The sequence below is a fragment of the Schistocerca americana genome, chromosome 2 (genome assembly GCF_021461395.2).
Source record: "Schistocerca americana isolate TAMUIC-IGC-003095 chromosome 2, iqSchAmer2.1, whole genome shotgun sequence".
In the NCBI taxonomy this organism is placed as follows: domain Eukaryota; kingdom Metazoa; phylum Arthropoda; class Insecta; order Orthoptera; family Acrididae; genus Schistocerca; species Schistocerca americana.
This window is the reverse complement of record NC_060120.1, coordinates 101878400-101896815: the sequence shown is the minus strand read 5'-3', so window position 1 is coordinate 101896815 and position 18416 is coordinate 101878400. Positions and strand designations below refer to the sequence as shown.

Below are 18416 nucleotides of genomic sequence, written 5' to 3'. Positions count from 1 at the left end.
TCTATCTATCCACCATGGTTGGCATTATGCACGACAGCCCCTAGATATAATTATTTTTGACTTGTAATGTTATGTCTAAAACGCCTGAAAATACATCAGCAACACAAGAAACACAATACAAGATATTCAATGTTTGCAAAAGTGTCATAATGTTATTTTGCACACCTCTTCACCACACTTTGAAATCAATAACTGATAAACTGGTGAACAGCTGGATGGGTAAACAGGTACACAGATGAATGTGTGAATGGTTCCATGAGTTAATGGCAATCGGTGAACAGTGAACTATAAATGGTAAACGGTGAATGGAAAATGAAGAGCAGTTAGCAGTAAACCACACACATTACCCATGACCTATTATCCAGTAAACATTTACGGTTTAGCCGGTCGGAATGGCCGAGTGGTTCTAGGCGCTACAGTCTGGAGCCGCGTGACCGCTACGGTCGCAGGTTCGAGTCCTGCCTCGGGCGTGGATGTGTGTGATGTCCTTAGGTCAGTTAGGTTTAAGTAGTTCTAAGTTCTAGGTGACTGATGACCTCAGAAGTTAAGTCGCATAGTGCTCAGAGCCATTTGAACCATCTGGAAACCGAAAAAGTTTGGCCATTTGTTTGTGGTGACAAGCAATTGGAACATAAAGAAGCAGTAGAATTTATTATTCGTTTTGAAGTTTTACGGAGTAGTTGTTGAAGTAAAACATATCTTCAGAAACCACATATTTCTGATTTTTTAAACACATTGCATAAGTCAATGTTGAGGTTTTACTGTTTATGCAGAGAACGTCTTATACACGTTCTCATATACGAGGAATACAAATATCATAAATTGAATTATATGCTTGTGGTGACAACTAAAACTCATCCAGGTCATAAATGTTTTCATGCAATTTTAAACACTTAATTGGCCATGATCCAGCAATCGTACGCTATTTTATTACAGAATATATATACAGCCTCTTCGGTTTCACAAAACTTTGTCAGTTGACCACGGTTTCGACTGCACTAGGGCAATCTTCATCAGAATGAAAAGTTACATGGAATACCTAAAAATATAATGGCATAGATTGAAATAATATGCACTTAACAGGATTACTTCCATAAATTCCGTACAAACAGGATGTACTTAAATGTGATCACAACATGGTTTAATACGTCTGAGCAAAAGTGCTCTTGTCAAACAGAAATGTCATAGGAATAAAAACTAGAACGTAAAAATATAACGTGACTGTCAACCAGATAGAATACTCCATGGAATAAAATGACAAACGTAAGGTCGTTTAGGACCAAGAGTGGCATAACACAGCCGCTACTGTCAGACTAAACGGCGAACACGCCGAGGCAGCCACGAAACAGATTCGCGCCATCTAGCAGGAAGTAATCGAAATACAGACAACTTAAGAGCACATGAGGCATTATAAGGACAATTTTAAACCTTACTATTAACCAATAGGAATCAGTGTATGAAAGTTACAACATAACCTAAAGGTCTTTTTTACAAAAGCAGATACAGATAGGTAATATACAGAGAAAACGTAAGATTAGAAGGGAAAATGATGTTTACGAGAGTATCGCCATACAGACAACCTTAATTAGCAGCTCTGTACCTTCAAAAAAGTTTTTGTTGCGTAATTGCAACTGTTCGTTAAGAATGAGGCCGTCCATCAGAGATATGTGTTTAAAAATTTCTATCTTTCCTAAGATGTTAAGCCTAAAGTCTTGTTGTCTGAGTGCAAAATCCAAATGTGTTTTACATCTTTAGGATTATGTCCTGTGATTAATAAATGATCATTGAAAGTTGAATTACGAACATTCGTGCCTTTTTTTCCCTAGAAGGTGTTCCTTAATTTTATCGAAATAGCTCGACCTGTTAGCCCTATGGAATAGGTGGGTCAGTTGTCGCAAATAATTTTATAAACACCAGAATTTTGCAAAATGGAAAGCGTAGGTTTCAAGTTATGTATTATGTTATTTTTTAAAGTATTATTATTGGGGAAGGGTACTCTACATTTATACTTATTTTGAAGCAGGCGCTGTGTTTTGTAAGAACAATAACAACTAGACGGCCTTGTAGTGGTAAACCCATTAGCAGGAATGTCCGAAAGAACAGACACCATCTTCATACAGATAAGGCTTACAGGCCAATGATCTTCGTCAGTGCAGATACACACACATTGCTTAAACTCTTACAGGAATCGGTAGATTGACTGCCGCGAGTAATGAGTTTAGTGGGTAGGGACACTATAAATGTAGTGTATGGACAGTAATCTGGAAATATGGGTCTCACGGGGAGCGTACCAGAGATAAGTTCCTGCAGTCGCACTATCCTCTGTGTCCTCGATGGATTGCTGGCACGGTAGCTCAGCGTGTTCGGTCAGAGCGTTAGATGCCCTCTGTAATAAAAAAAAAAGAGTTAATCGCTCAACGATGAACTTGAACAAGCGTCATGGGGCATCTGCCCCTTACAAATAGAACTAACGGAAACGAACAAAGTGAGATCACAAAAAGGATCAGTCGGATAGAGCGTCTGCCTTGTAAGCAGGTTCGAGTCCCGGTCGGGGTACACATTTACAACTGTCCCCGTTCATATTTATCAACTCCTGTAAGCAGCTGATTGTCTGGATTTCTTTGTAATTTCATTGTTTACTCTAGTCGACAAGCTCAGCCTGCCAGTGTGGCCGAGCAGTTCCAGGCGCTTCAGTCTGGAGCCGCGCGGCCGCTACGGTTGCAGGTTCGAATCCTGCCTCGGGCATGGATGCGTGTGATGTCCTTAGGTTAGTTAGGTTTAAGTAGTTCTAATTTCTAGGGGACTCATGACCTCAGATGTTAAGTCCCATAGTGCTCAGAGCCATTCGAACCATTTGATTCTACAAGCGCACTTCACGCTGTAAATTAGTAGTCCACATGCGTGTTCTGCATTGCGGCATCCATATAATATTACACCAAGCCAAGAGACGAATTAATTGGATGTCAACAACACAAGGCATGACAGAAAAAGCAAAACGCTCATCCAGCGAGTTCAGTCTTCCTCGAATCTTCCTGCCTGCCTTGTGACGCTTTACCATCATTATAAAACAATTAGATTTGAAAAATAAACCATCCGCACGTACGCAGGTGCTATTTTATGTACGTTTGGGTAATGCTTTTGAATACGGCACAAAATTTCATAGCTTTCAGATATTGCTGAGCACCTATAAAGTACTTTAAAATTGTGCAAGTTCCATACCTTAAGCCATTTTTTGGTTAAACGTGAGGAAAGAAATAATGTTCAGAGCGTTCAGATACTTTTGGGCATCCTGTAAATACGAGTGTCAATTACGTTTTAATGACTACTATTTTTTCTCCGTAAACAAAGTATTTTGAAGCGAAAAATTTGAATTCAGCGCTATTCCGCAAAGCTTCAGCTCCTGTCCTCTGCAAAAGTAACTTTTTGTATCAAAAGATGCGAGTCCCTTGCAAAATGGCCGACACTGATGTTCGTATTTGACAGTGTTTTTTGATAACATTCTTGAATGCAGAATTTGAAACGTCCATTCGCATTCATGAGAGACTGAAAAATGTGTGTGGTAATGCAATAGTGGAGACCAGCAATTTCAGACAGTGGGTTCGTTGCTGTGACGAATCGGGCGAAGATAATCAAAGACACAGTCATTGGAATGGCATCACAGGAACTCATCGTAGCAGAGAACGTCCTAACTATGCTTTCGGCAGGGAGAGTTATGGCTACAGTATTGTGTGATGCAGAGGGTGTAATTATGATCTTTTTTTCTTTTTTTGCGGCATAGATGCACAGTAAATTCTGTTCAGTACCTCAGTAGCCTCAAACAGCATAAAACATGTCCTCAGCGAGTTCTCCCAACAAGAGTTACTGCGGATGTTCTTCTTCTGTATGACAATGCAACACCAGATACCAGTCGGCACACCACTGAAGACATTGTTCAGACTGGTTGGGAAGACTTGCCTCATTCCCCATACAGCCCTAATTAGGCACCATCAGACTTCCATCTGTTGTGTCCGCTAAGAGAAGCTCATCGCGGGACGTGGCTTTCAGATCGAATTTGCTGAGTCCGTGAAAATATCCATCTGTCAATGGCTTCGGAAGTAGGACCCTGTGTTTTACCACACTGGAATAGAAGCTGAGTCAAAACTATGGAAATGGAGATTATATGGCAAAGTCGTAAGTTAATCGTCAGTGTTGTGGTTTGGAATCTATATACTTGCATTTCAGATTCTTGCTACACACTTTGTAGAATATTTTGATTCAATAAGCTGAAAAAATCCAAAGAGTTCACATGCATATAAGCTACTTTTAAATATTGCAAGTTACACACTTGACGTCACTTTTTGGATAAATATGGCGCAAAAATAATACTTAGAGCATTCGGAAGCTTTAGATCAGCCCATAAAATACTTTCAAATACCGAAAATTCACACATTACGTTATTTCTGGACACACACACACACACACACACACACACACATATATATATATATATATATATATATATATATATATATATATACGAGGGGCGTTCAGAAAGTAAGCTCCGATCGGTCGCGAAATGGAAACGACTATGAAAATCCGATAAAGCTTTGCACAGATGTGTTGGGTAGTGTCTCTAGTATAACCCCAGTTAGCATCACGTCGCTCTTCTCATTTCTGAGCTCGCAGTGAGTGCGTAAAGATGTCTAGAAAATAGTGTCTGCCGCCAAGTACGAGGGCCTGGTGAGAAATTTCGCCTGAAGCTATGCAGCTAACATTACATAACTGTCGTGCTGTTTCTTCTTCAAGACAATTCTCAGCCGCATTCTGCAGGGGCAATGAAGATGCTCCTGCATCGTTTTCAAATGGAAATGTGAGATTACCCACAATACAGTCCGCAATTGTCTCCCCCTGAGTTTCATCTCTGGTCACACGAACCGCTGTCTTTGAAGACAACATTTTGACACAGACAACGAGGTGTAGGCCAGCATGCAGCGTGGAGAATTGGCGGAAAGCACTGGCGGCTGCCTTCTATGATGAGGCTATTGAAAAGTTGGTACAACGCTATGACAAAAGTCTAAGTCAGAACGGCGACTACGTAGAGAAGTAGCTGAAAGGTGTAGCTAATTGTTACAAGTAAAACATTTCTGATGTTCACTGTGGTTTCAATTTGGCAATCAATCGGAGCTTACTTTCTGAACAGGCCTCAAATCCAAAGAATTCACATGCATATAAGCTACTTTTAAATATTGCAAGTTACACACTTGACGTGACTTTTTGGATAAATATGGCGCAAAAATAATACTTAGAGCATTCGGAAGCTTTAGATCAGCCCATAAAATACTTTCAAATACCGAAAATTCACACATTACGTTATTTCTGGACACACACACACACACACACACACACACACACACACACACACACAAATATATATATATATATATATATATATATATATATATATATATATATATATATATATATATATATGTGTGTGTGTGTGTGTGTGTGTGTGTGTGTGTGCGCGTATGTGTGCGCACATGCACGCTCACGTGTAGGTGCGGGTGTGTAGGTTAGTTTTATAAAATATCTTTGAATTTCACTTGAAGGTTATTGAAGCACATACAGCTTTGATCAAGACAACATTTTTAGTCGTCGTTTCAATACTACCTGCCCATGCCTCTCTGCTTGGTTTCTGAATAGCTTTTAGTGACGGGTTGCAGAAATGGACAATCTTCTTGATTTATGCACATGACAAATTCATTTCCATCTAAAACTAGCTGACAAGCACGGCATTGCCAGAGTGTTCATTTTGCCAATTTTCTATTAAAAACAAAAACAAAAACTGAGTTGTGTTTGCAGAGTAATAAAGAAAAAAATTTCATTACCACATATTCGTGAAAACACCTCTGAAATTATATAACAATCATACAAAGAATGAAGCACGCTATACAAATGTTTAAATACAGTATCCAAATTAATAAACATAGTATGTAAAATATAAGTTGTCTGTAATGTTTATTTAACATATAACTAGATTATAAACAATATTTCTAGTCACAATTCCAGTTTCTGTAGGCTGGACACAGCTGCTTCACGTGTCTACAACACTTTTTGTAAACTTCTCTACGGCAACGCCTCTAGCTCTGCAGAAGGCATTCCTTTCGCGTACAACCGCTTGAACTTAGCACTTGAAAGTTGTCAAAGTGCTGCCAGGTGTCACGGATTTCCTTAAGTTGACTCGGCTGTAGGAGTGTCTTAGTAGTAAAGAAAAAGGGTATCAAAATTACGTGCTTGATGCGGCATTTTTTCACGCATCTTAGTATTTATGAAATCAAATCTCTTGAATTATGTGTAGCACAATGATATATTTGTATAGGTACATGCAGCGACATCTGTTGAAACTCTCTGCGTTACGTGTTACGAATAGAGCTAGCAGCAACCCCCACTGATTGTTGCCTGACTGTAAGGGATATGTGTGGCAAGTTTGATTGACATTGGTCCAGTAGTTTAGCAGGAGATGTGGAACATACACACATACATACACATAGACATCCACTTTCATAATATGTTAAGAACAACATATCCATTTTTTTCTTGGTTTTATAACGTAATGCCGATCCCTGCTCCATTGTATAAGCCATTCCCATCACTCGACGAGGGTTTTATGTTTCCACCCTGAAAAAGGTACTAAGGCCAAGCCTGGAAGTCTAGGGTCGCCTTCCACTACATGCTTGCTTCAGTATCCTAGTTAACTGTTATTCATATTGTTGTTGTTATCGTCAGTCCAGAGACGGGTTTGATACACCTCTCTCTGCTACTCTATACATCTGTCTTCCTCATCTCCGAGTAACTACTTCAACATCCTTCTGAATCTGCTTAGTGTCTACCTCTACGATTTTTACTCCCCTCGATTCTCTCCAGTACTAAATTGATGATCCCTTGGTGCCTCAGAACGTGTCCTACCAACCTATCCCTTCTTTTAGTCAGGTTTTGCCACAATTTCCTCTTCTCCCCAATTCCATTCATTACCTCCTCATTAGTTACGTGATCTACCCATCTAATTTTCAACATTCTTGTGTAGCACCACATTTCGAAACCTTCTATTCTCTTCGTGTCGAAACTATTTATCGTCCATGTTTAACTTCCATACATGGCTACGCTCCACACAAATACTTTCAGAAATGACTTCCTGACACTTAAATCCATACTCGATGTTAACAAATTTCTCTTCTTCAGAAGCGCTTTCCCTGCCATAGCCAGTATACATTTTATATCCTCTCTACTTCGACCATCATAAGTTATTTTGCTCCCCAAATAGCAAAACCTCATCTACTACTTTAAGTGTCTCATCTCCTAATCAAATTCCATCAACATCACCTGACTTCATTAAGAACTGATAAAAGACTGAAATATGAGAGAATGAGAATTTAAACAGATTGTAGCCCCTGAGAATGCCATACATACTTGTATCGTGTAATAAATGTATGACACTTATTGTGGAACCCAGCTGTAGTATTACAATTAATTTAACACACTTGCATCCCCTAACTTGATAGGAAACATTCGAAACTCCATTATTCTTTTTATTTATTTTACTATTTTCGTTTATCTACCCATATCTGTAGAAGGTTGCTACACGACCCTTTCTGAGAAAACGACGGTCAAAGTTTTCGGAGTAGTTTATATGACTATTGGGTCACGATAAGCTCAGTTGAACTGTTGCCATAGTCGCTAGCGTCTCGGGATTTCACTGCAGAGATGGGTAGATAAACGAAAAGAGTAAAATAAATGAAAACAATCATGGGGTTTCGAATACGGATCACTGAAGTGAAATCATGCGACGCTAGCGACTATGGCAACAGTTCAATTATCAGTCCGAAAACATTGGCAGCCGTTTTCTCAGAAAGGGTCGAGTATCTGTGGATAAGCTGGCTCCTCTTCCACTGAGCGAAGTTTCTCAGAAATCGGGTTCTAGGACATAAGGCGTAGGACGGACACTGAGAGAGACATGGAATTTGATCGATGCTAAACTACCGAGAGATCAACAAGAAACTTCAAAATAGCTATTGCATGAGATTTGACAGAGGAGTTTGAACTGACTTGGGTGATTTTCCCTTTATCTTTCCCCAGCCAGCCACGGTGCAGTTGAGACTGTACAAGATCTCCCCGGGGATGATGTCATCGGGCAGCGGCACGTAGGAGACCCGACGGCTCAACACCAGCTTCGACTGCAGCCGGATCAGCCCCAGGTCGTAGTCGAGGGTCATCTCGATTTTGAACATGGGGTGTACCACGAACAGATCGGGCCACCCCCGCTGCCCCACCTGCACATAAAGTGGTGGGCAGTCGCACGTCTTACTTCTGCTCTCTCGAATCACATTACAGTGTATTACTTGTAAACTATTTCACTTACGTGGAATTGTGAAACAGGTATAAGGACTGCAGCGAATTTAATGCAAAAGTGGTCATAAGTGCTTCGTTCATTTTACACTGAGGGATGGACATGAGACAGCGATATTCACATATACAGATTATGGTAGTATCGCGTGCCCAAGGTATAAGGCGGGCAATACATTGACGGAGGTGTCGCTTGTACTCAGGTGACTAATGTGAAAAAGTTTCCGTCGTGATCATGGCCTCACGATGAGAATTAACAGACACTGAATAGGGAATAGCAGTTGGAGCTAGACGCATGTGACATTCCACTTCGGAAATCATTCTCTCTCTCTCTCTCTCTCTCTCTCTCTCTCTCTCACACACACACACACACACACACACACACACACACACACTGGTCGTACTGGACTCGAGAGTCCGTTACCGCAGCAACGTATTTTCGCCATCTGTCCCTGTCTTGGGCTATTTCCTTCCATTCCCCTTCAATACCTAGGCTCCTCAAATCGGCCTTCACATTGTCCTCCCAACTACTCCTCGGTCTCCCCACAGGACGTTTTCCCTCTAGGTGCCCTACCAGTACTCTGCGCGCTACCCTGCCCTCATCCATTCGAGCTACGTGACCCGCCCATCGCAGCCTACGTGATTTAATAATACTTATTATGTCAGGGCTTGAATAGAGTTCTTAAACCTCTTCGTTATGCAGTTTTCGCCACTCTCCGCTAATGTCATCCTTTCTGCTCCGACAATTTTCCTCAAAATTTTGTTTTCAAATACTCGAAACGGCTTTTCCTTTTGCACAGGGACAGTCCAAGCTCACACCCATACAGCATAACTGGTAGAATACTAGTTTTGTATATTCTAATCTTTAAATTCCTAGATAATATCAGTGATGAAAGTAATCTATTCTGTGAGAAGTAGCACGCCTTTCCCACCCGTAATATCTTCTTCAGTTCGGATTCAGTCTCATTTCTCGAAGTGATGTCCACGCCTAGATACTTAAGTGTGTTCACTTTTTCAAACTGCATGTCTCCAACTCTTAACATTTCCCGATCTACTGCTGTTGGCATTCTAGTAGTAACCAGGTACTTAGTTTTGTCTTCACTTACCCTTAGACCTACATCTTCACTAGCCTTGATTAACGCATTTGCATTTGCTGTTACAGATTCTTTATTATCGCTAATGATGTTTAGATCATCTGCATACCCTAATATCTTAATATTTCCATTTAACTCCACACCCTCTGAATTATCTGCTGCCATTCGTACAATATACTCTAGAACTAAATTAAAAGGTAGTGGAGACACGGCATCTCCCTGCTTAACTCCGTTCTTTATTACAAATTCTTCTGTCTCCAATTTCCCCACGAGTACTCTACCTTTTGTGTTTTTCAAACTCGCTTCTATAAGTCTAACATACTTCTTTGGTATTCCAAGTTCCAAAAGAATTCTTCGGAAATCACTAGGGAATTCAATATTTGGAAATCTACAGCGTCAAGAGTTCGCCGAGAATACCAAATTTCTCTGATTAGCTCTCAGGGCGGAGAAGGCAGTGGCGGACTGCCTTCGTTCAACGACCGAGAGCCGTGGCGTTTGAGTAGAATTGTCAGTGCTAACAGAAAATCAACACTGCGTAAAATAACCACAGAAATCAGTGTGGGTCGTATGACAAACGTATCCGTTAGGACAGTAGGGCGAAGGTTGTTTTTAATGAGCTATGACTGCAGACGACCGACACGAGTGCCTTTCCTAACAACACGCCATCGCCTGCATCGCCTCTGCTGGGCTCCTGACCATACTGACTGGTCCCTAGAAAACTGGAAAACAAGTGGCCTGATCAGATGAGTCCCGATTTCAGCTGACAACAGTCGATGGTAGGGTTCCAGTGTAGCACAGAGCAAACGAAACGAGTTGTCAAGCGGCCACTGTGCAAGTCAGTGGTTGCTCTGCAAGGGTGTTGGCTGTGATTACATGGAATGGGCTGGTCCTCTGGTCCAATTGAACCGATCATTGACGGGAAATGTTTATGTTTCAATGAATTCGAAAGTAAAGTTCTATGTACTGACTTGGCAGAAAATCCTAAGAAATTTTGGTCTTATGTCAAAACAGTAGGTGGATCAAAACAAAATGTCCAGACACTCTGTGACCAAAATGGTACTGAAACAGATATCTTTTTCCAAAGCTGTTTCACAGAGGAAGACTGCACTGTAGTTCCTTCCCTAACCTGTCGTACAGATGACAAAATGGTACATATCGAAATAGACGGCAGAGGGATAGAGAAACAATTATAATCGCTCAAAAGAGAAAAGGCCGCTGGACCTGATGGGATACCAGTTCGATTTTACACAGAGTACGCGAAGGAACTTGCCCCCCTTCTTGCAGCAGTGTACCGTAGGTCTCTAGAAGAGGGTAGCGTTCCAAAGGATTGTAAAAGGGCACAGGTCATCCCCGTTTTCAAGAAGGGACGTCGAACAGATGTGCAGAACTATAGACCTATATCTCTAATGTCGATCAGTTGTAGAATTTGGAACACGTATTATGTTCGAGTATAATGACTTTTCTGGAGACTAGAAATCTACTCTGCAGGAATCAGCATGGGTTTCGAAAGAGACGGTCGTGTGAAACCCAGCTCGCGCTATTCGTCCACGAGGCTCAGGGGGCCATAGACACGGGTTCACAGGTAGATCCCGTGTTTCTTGACTTCCACAAGGCGTTCGATACAGTTCCCCACAGTCGTTAAATGAAGAAACTAAGAGCATATGGACTATCAGACCAATTGTGTGATTGGATTGAAGAGTTCCTAGATAACAGAACGCAGCATGTCATTCTCAATTGAGAGAAGTCTTCCGAAGTAAGAGTGATTTCAGGTGTACCGCAGGTGAGTGTCATAGGACCGTTGCTATTCACAATATACATAAATGACCTTGTGGATGACATCGGAATTTCACTGAGGCTTTTTGCAGATGATGCTGTGGTGTATCGAGAGGTTGTAACAATGGAAAATTGTACTGAAATGCAGGAGGATCTGCAGCGAATTGACGCATGGTGCAGGGAATGGCAATTGAATCTCAATGTAGACAAGTGTAATGTGCTGCGAATACATAGAACGATATATCCCTTATCATTTAGCTACAAAATAGCAGGTCAGCAAGTGGAAGCAGTTAATTCCATAAATTATCTGGGAGTACGCATTAGGAGTGATTTAAAATGGAATGATCATATAAAGTTGATCGTCGGTAAAGCAGATGCCAGACTGAGATTCATTGGAAGAATCCTAAGGAAATGCAATACGAAAACAAAGGAAGTAGGTTACAGTACGCTTGTTCGCCCACTTCTTGAATACTGCTGAGCAGTGTGGGATCCGTACCAGATAGGGTTGATAGAAGGGATAGAGAAGATCCAACGGAGAGCAGCTCGCTTCGTTACAGGATCATTTAGTAATCGCGAAAGCGGTACAGAGATGATAGATAAACTCCAGTGGAAGACTGCAAGAGAGACGCTCAGTAGCTCGGAACGGGCTTTTGTTAAAGTTTCGAGAACATACCTTCACCGAAGAGTCAAGCAGTGTATTGCTCCCTCCTACGTATATCTCGCGAAGAGACCATGAGGATAAAATCAGAGAGATTAGAGCCCACACAGAAGCATACCGACGATCCTTCTTTCCACGAACAATACGAGACTGCAACAGAAGGGAGAACCGATAGAGGTACTTAGGGTCCCCTCCGCCACGCACCATCAGGTGGCTTGCGGAGTATGGATGTAGATGAAGATGTTTCACTACTTGGAGACTATGTTCATCAATTCATCGACTTTATGTTTCCAAACAATGACGACATGTTTATGGATGACAATCTATCCGTGAGCCACAATTGTTAGCGATTGGTCTGGAGAATACTTTGGACAGTTTGGGGGAAAGATTTGGCCAACCACCGAATATCTATTGAACACAATCTATAGGTCAGCTCGTGCACAAAATCCTACATCGGGAACACTTTCGTAATTATGGACAGCTATAGAAGAACCAGGCTCAGTATTTCTGCAGGGAACTTCAGAGGGCCGGCCGCTGTAACCAAGCGGTTCTAGGCGCTTCAGTCCGGAATTGCGCTGCTGCTACGGTCACGGGCTCGAATCCTGCCTTGCGCATGGACGTGTGTGTTAGGTTTAAGTATTTCTAAGTCTAGGGGACTGATGATCTCAGATGTTAAGTCTCATAGTGCATAGAGCCATTTGAACAATTTTTGAACTTCCAAGGACTTGTTGCGTCCCTTGCGCGTCGAGCTTCTGTAGTACGCCAGGCAAAAGGAGGTCCTACACGATATGAAGTACCCCATGACTTTTGTCACCTCTGTGTATTTATGACAGTGGTTCAGATTCTCTGCACAGCCTGAGTACCGATCTGCTCAGTCGATACAAGTGCAGAGGAGCTGGGAGCTCCTGTATCAGACGTGTCACGGAGCCCTTCAGGGGAACAGTAGGCAAGGCGGCAGGGAGTACCATTGTGCACTCGGTGCGTTTGTAGGAAAGGTCTCGTCCTCTATATAGAGGACGCTTTTTGGCCAGCTGTCGAATGGGTGAGTGCAACCGGCTTCAATTCTTGTCTCACATCGTTAGGAATGACGCCTATAGCTAGAGTTTTCAGGGCCTTTTCTGCTCTTAAATACACTACTGTCCATTAAAATTGCTACACCAAGAAGAAATGCAGATGATAAAATGGTATTCATTGGACAGATATATTATACTAGAACTGACATGTGATTACATTTTCACTCAATTTGGGTGCACAGATCCTGAGAAAAACAGTACCTAAAACAACCACCTCTGGCCGTAATAACAGCCTTGATACGCCTGGGAATTGAGTCAAACTCAGCTTGGAAGGATTGTACAGGTACAGCTGCCCATGCAGCTTCAACACGATACCACAGTTCATCAAGAGTAGTGACTGGCGTATGAGGCGAGCCAGTTGCTGGGCCGCCATTGACCAGACGTTTTCAATTGGTGAGAGATCTGGAGAATGTGCTGGCTAGGGCAGCAGTCGAACATTTTCGGTATCCAGAAAGACCCGTACAGGACCTGCAACATGCGGTCGTGCATTATCCCATTATCCTGCTGAAATGTAGGGTTTCATAGGGATCGAATGAAGGGTAGAGCCAAGGGTCGTAACACATCTGAAATGTAACGCCCACTGCTCAAAGTGCCGTCAATGCGAACAAGAGGTGACCGAGACGTGTAACCACTGGCACCCCATACCGTCACGCCGGGTCATACGCCACTATCGCGATGACGAATACACGCTTCCAATGTCCGTCCATCGCGATGTCGCCAAACACGGATGCGATCATCATGATGCTGTAAACAGAACCTGGATTCATCCGAAAAAAATGATGTTTTGCTTTTCGTGCATCCCGGTTCGTCGTTGAGTACACCATCGCAGGCGCTCCTGTCTGTGGTGCAGCGTCATGGGTAACCGCAGCCATGGCCTCCGAGCTGATAGTCCATGCTGCTGCAAACGTCTTCGAACTGTTCGTGCAGATGGTTGTTATCTTGCGAATGTCCACATCTGTTGACTGAGGGATGGAGACGTGCCTGCACGATCCGTTACAGCCATGCGGATAAGATGCCTGTCATCTCGACTGCTAGTGATACGAGGCCGTTGGAATCCAGCACGGCGTTCCGTATTACCCTCCTGAACCCACCGATTCCATATTCTGCTAACAGTCATTGGATCTCACCAACGCGAATAGCAATGTGGCGATACGATAAACCGCAATCGCGATAGGCTACAATCCGACCTTTATCAAGGTCGGATACGTGATGGTACGCATTTCTCCTCCTTATACGAGGCATCACAACAACGTTTCACCAGGCGACGCCGGTCAACTGCTGTTTGTGTATGAGAAATCGGTTGGAAACTCTCCTCATGTCAGCACGCTGTAGGTGTCGCCGCCGGCGCCAACCTTGTGTGAATGCTCTGAAAAGCTAATCATTTGCATATCACAGCATCTTCTTCCTGTCGTTTAAATTTCGCGTCTGTAGCACGTCATCTTCGTGGTGTAGCAATTCTAATGGTTAGTAGTGTATGTGCTTTATTCAGTAATAGGTCGCATTTCGCCTCGTTAATGAATTGGGTTGGTGCATACTATCGTAGGGTTAATCCATATGTTTGATAATAAACGCAACAGATACTCATAACAGAGACTATAGCCATCAATAATGTATTCTCCTTTAGTTTTACAACAGTCTGCCAACGGTGGTGTGACTTTTCGATAACACGATTGTAGAAATCAAGTGGTTTTGAGGTGCAGAACTGGTCGAGTCATGTTCGGAGCGCGTTTTCATGCGGAAAGGAAGTTCCTTGAAGGTTATTCGATGGGGAGCGGAAAATATGTAAATCTGAGGGCACAACATCCGCTGACAAAGTGATTGTGAGGTGAAAAATGGTTCAAATGGCTCTGAGCACTATGGGACTCAACTGCTGAGGTCATTAGACCCCTAGAACTTAGAACTAGTTAAACCTAACTAACCTAAGGACATCACAAACATCCATGCCCGAGGCAGGATTCGAACCTGCGACCGTAGCGGTCTTGCGGTTCCAGACTGCAGCGCCTTTAACCGCACGGCCACTTCGGCCGGCAATTGTGAGGTGAATTCCAAACCTAACTCCCGTACAGCGCTATTACAAATGATTGAAGCGATTTCATAAATTCACTGTAGCTCCATTCATTGACATATGGTCACGACACACTACAGATACGTAGAAAAACTCATAAAGTTTTGTTCGGCTGAAGCCGCACTTCAGGTTTCTGCCGCCAGAGCGCTAGAGAGCGCAGTGAGGCAAAATGGCGACAGGAGCCGAGAAAGCGTATGTGTGCTTGAAATGCACTCACATCAGTCAGTCATAACAGTTCAACGACACTTCAGGACGAAGTTCAACAAAGATGCACCAACTGATAACTCCATTCGGCGATGGTATGCGCAGTTTAAAGCTTCTGGATGCCTCTGTAAGAGGAAATCAACGGGTCGGCCTGCAGTGAGCGAAGAAACGGTTGAACCCGTGCGGGCAAGTTTCACGCGTAGCCCGCGGAAGTCGACAAATAAAGCAAGCAGGGAGCTAAACGTACCACAGCCGACGGTTTGGAAAATCTTACGGAAAAGGCTAAAGCAGAAGCCTTACCGTTTACAATTGCTACAAGCCCTGACACCCGATGACAAAGTCAAACGCTTTGAATTTTCGGCGCGGTTGCAACAGCTCATGGAAGAGGATGTGTTCAGTTCGAAACTTGTTTTCAGTGATGAAGCAACATTTTTTCTTAATGGTGAAGTGAACAGACACAATGTCTGCTGGAAAATTGGCTCATGCCACAACTGGAGACCGACAGCGCCGACATCATCTTTAAACAGGATGGTGCTGCACGGCACTTCCATCATGATGTTCGGCATTTCTTAAACAGGAGATTGGAAAACCGATGGATCGGTCATGGTGGAGATCATGATCAGCAATTCATGTCATGGCCTCCGCGCTCTCCCGACTTAACCCCATGCGATTTCTTTCTGTGGGGTTATGTGAAAGATTCAGTGTTTAAACCTCCTCTACCAAGAAACGTGCCAGAACTGCGAGCTCGCATCAACGATGCTTTCGAACTCATTGATGGGGACATGCTCCGCCGAGTGTGGGAGGAACTTGATTATCGGCTTGATGTCTGCCGAATCACTAAAGGGACACATGTCGAACATTTGTGAATGCCTAAAAAAACTTTTTGAGTTTTTGTATGTGTGTGCAAGGCATTGTGAAAATATCTCAAATAATAAAGTTATTGTAGAGCTGTGAAATCGCTTCAATCATTTGTAATAACCCTGTATAGTGTTTTCTGTCGATCTAGCTGAATGAGGGCGGTCATTATTGTCCGGTAGCATCACTCCACATAGTCTTCGTAGTAGTTCTTGGACTGCGTCTGCAAGACGTCTAACTTGTTGACAATAAATGTCAGTAATGGTGGTTACACCTCGGGGGAGCAACTTACAGTGGCTGCTTTGTTTGGACTCATCCGTTCCCTTTGTAAGAGGTCCATTACTAAGAAATTTATTGCTAGTGCAGTCGAGCAGGTGTAACTTCGATGGATTTCTCACGCGCTACCTGCGATATGTATGCTACAATAGAATCGCAGACAAGAGAGAAGTGTTGGCAGCAGTAGTGGTAGAAGCTGGCACTCGGGCGGTTGCGGAAGCGGGTGGTGGAGAGCGATGGCGGTGACTGAGCGAAGGTAAAACCAAAATTCACTATTTATAGCTGCGCGTATATGTAATTTGTAACAACCGATTTTGTACTATTGTTATATCAAGTCCCATGTAAATGTTTTTAAAAAGCCTTTTAATAATAATCTTTCTGCCTGAGTGGCCGTGCGGTTCTAGGCGCTGCAGTCCGGAACCGGGTGACCGCTACGGTCGCGGGCTCGAATCCTGCCTCGGGCATGGGTGTGTGTGATATCCTTAGGTTAGTTAGGTTTAAGTAGTTCTAAGTTCTAGGGGACCGATGACCACAGCAGTTAAGTCCCATAGTGCTCAGAGCCATTTGAACCAATAATCTTTCTTATAAAAATAACTTTAGACAATCATTCATCTGAATTTAAAGATTTTACTAATTTATACTATCCATGGTGATCCCTATTATCGTAAAGAAAAATCAGTTGTTTCTTTTTATACATGACAAATCTAGCGGCCAGCATTGCACTGAGCTGTGCCAGAAAAAAATTCTTTTAGGAGCGGATATATGCGCGTTATCTGGCGACTTCACTGAGGTAAGAATTTTCAATTTATTCAGTATGGGTTTTCAGGGCCATGACGCAGCACTAATGAAAATGTGACTCATATATAACCTTTCAGTAATTAAGTGACTGTGAATTTAAACTGGTAAATTTTGGACGTCAGCAGTGCTGCGTCATGGCCCTGAAAAATCATTCTGAATAAATCGAAAATTCTTGCCTCAATGAAGTCGCCGGATAACGCGTATATATCTGCTCCCATAAGAAATTTTTCTGGCACAGCCCAGCGCAATGCTGGCCGCTAGATTTGTCATGAATAAAAAGAAACAACTGATTTTTCTTTACGATAATCGGGATCACCATGGATAGGAGAAATTAGTAAAATCTTTAAATTCAGATGAATGATTGTCAAAAGTTATTTTTATAAGGAAAATTATTATTAAAAGATTTTTTTAAAAAAACATTTACATGGGACTTGATATTCAATAGTACAAAGTCAGATCTTACAAACTATATATGCGCGCAGCTATAAACAGTGATATTTGGCTTCACCTTTTACTACATCGCTCAGGCATCGCCATCGCTGTCCACGATCGGCCTCCGCAATCAGCCGACAGCCAGCTTCTACCACTACTGCTGCCAACACTGCTCTCTGGACTGCGCTTATACAGGGTGTTACAAAAAGGTACGGCCAAACTTTCAGGAAACATTCCTCACACACAAAGAAAGAAAATATGTTATGTGGACATGTGTCCGGAAACGCTTACTTCCCATGTTTGAGCTCATTTCATTACTTCTCTTCAAATCACATTACTCATGGAATGGAAACACACAGCAACAGAACGTACCAGCGTGACTTCAAACACTTTGTTACAGGAAATGTTCAAAATGTCCTCCGTTAGCGAGGATACATGCATCCACCCTTCGTCGCATGGAATCCCTGATGCGCTGATGCAGCCCTGGAGACTGGCGTGTTGTATCACATCCGTCCACAATACGAGCACGAAGAGTCTCTGCATTTCGTACCGGGGTTGCGTAGACAAGAGTTTTCAAATGCCCCCGTATATGAAAGTCAAAAGGGTTGAGGTTGGGAGAGCGTGGAGGCCATGGAATTGGTCCGCCTCTACCAATCCATCGGTCAGCGAATCTGTTGTTGAGAAGCGTACGAACACTTCGACTGAAATGTGCAGGAGCTCCGTCGTGCATGAACCACATGTGTCGTACTTGTAAAGGCACATGTTCTAGCAGCACAGGTAGAGTATCCCGTATGAAATCATGATAACGT

General features: G+C 42.8%; 1 protein-coding gene across 1 annotated transcript in view; it reads right to left on the bottom strand.

Annotated features, from left to right (window-relative positions):
* Window positions 1-18416, bottom strand: part of LOC124593810 (transmembrane protease serine 9-like) — an 80019-nt gene that overhangs the window by 47741 nt on the left and 13862 nt on the right. Inside the window, exon 2 of the mRNA XM_047132158.1 lies at window positions 8083-8306. Within this exon, the coding sequence (XP_046988114.1) occupies window positions 8083-8306 (224 nt within the window). The remainder of the gene's footprint in view (window positions 1-8082; window positions 8307-18416) is intronic.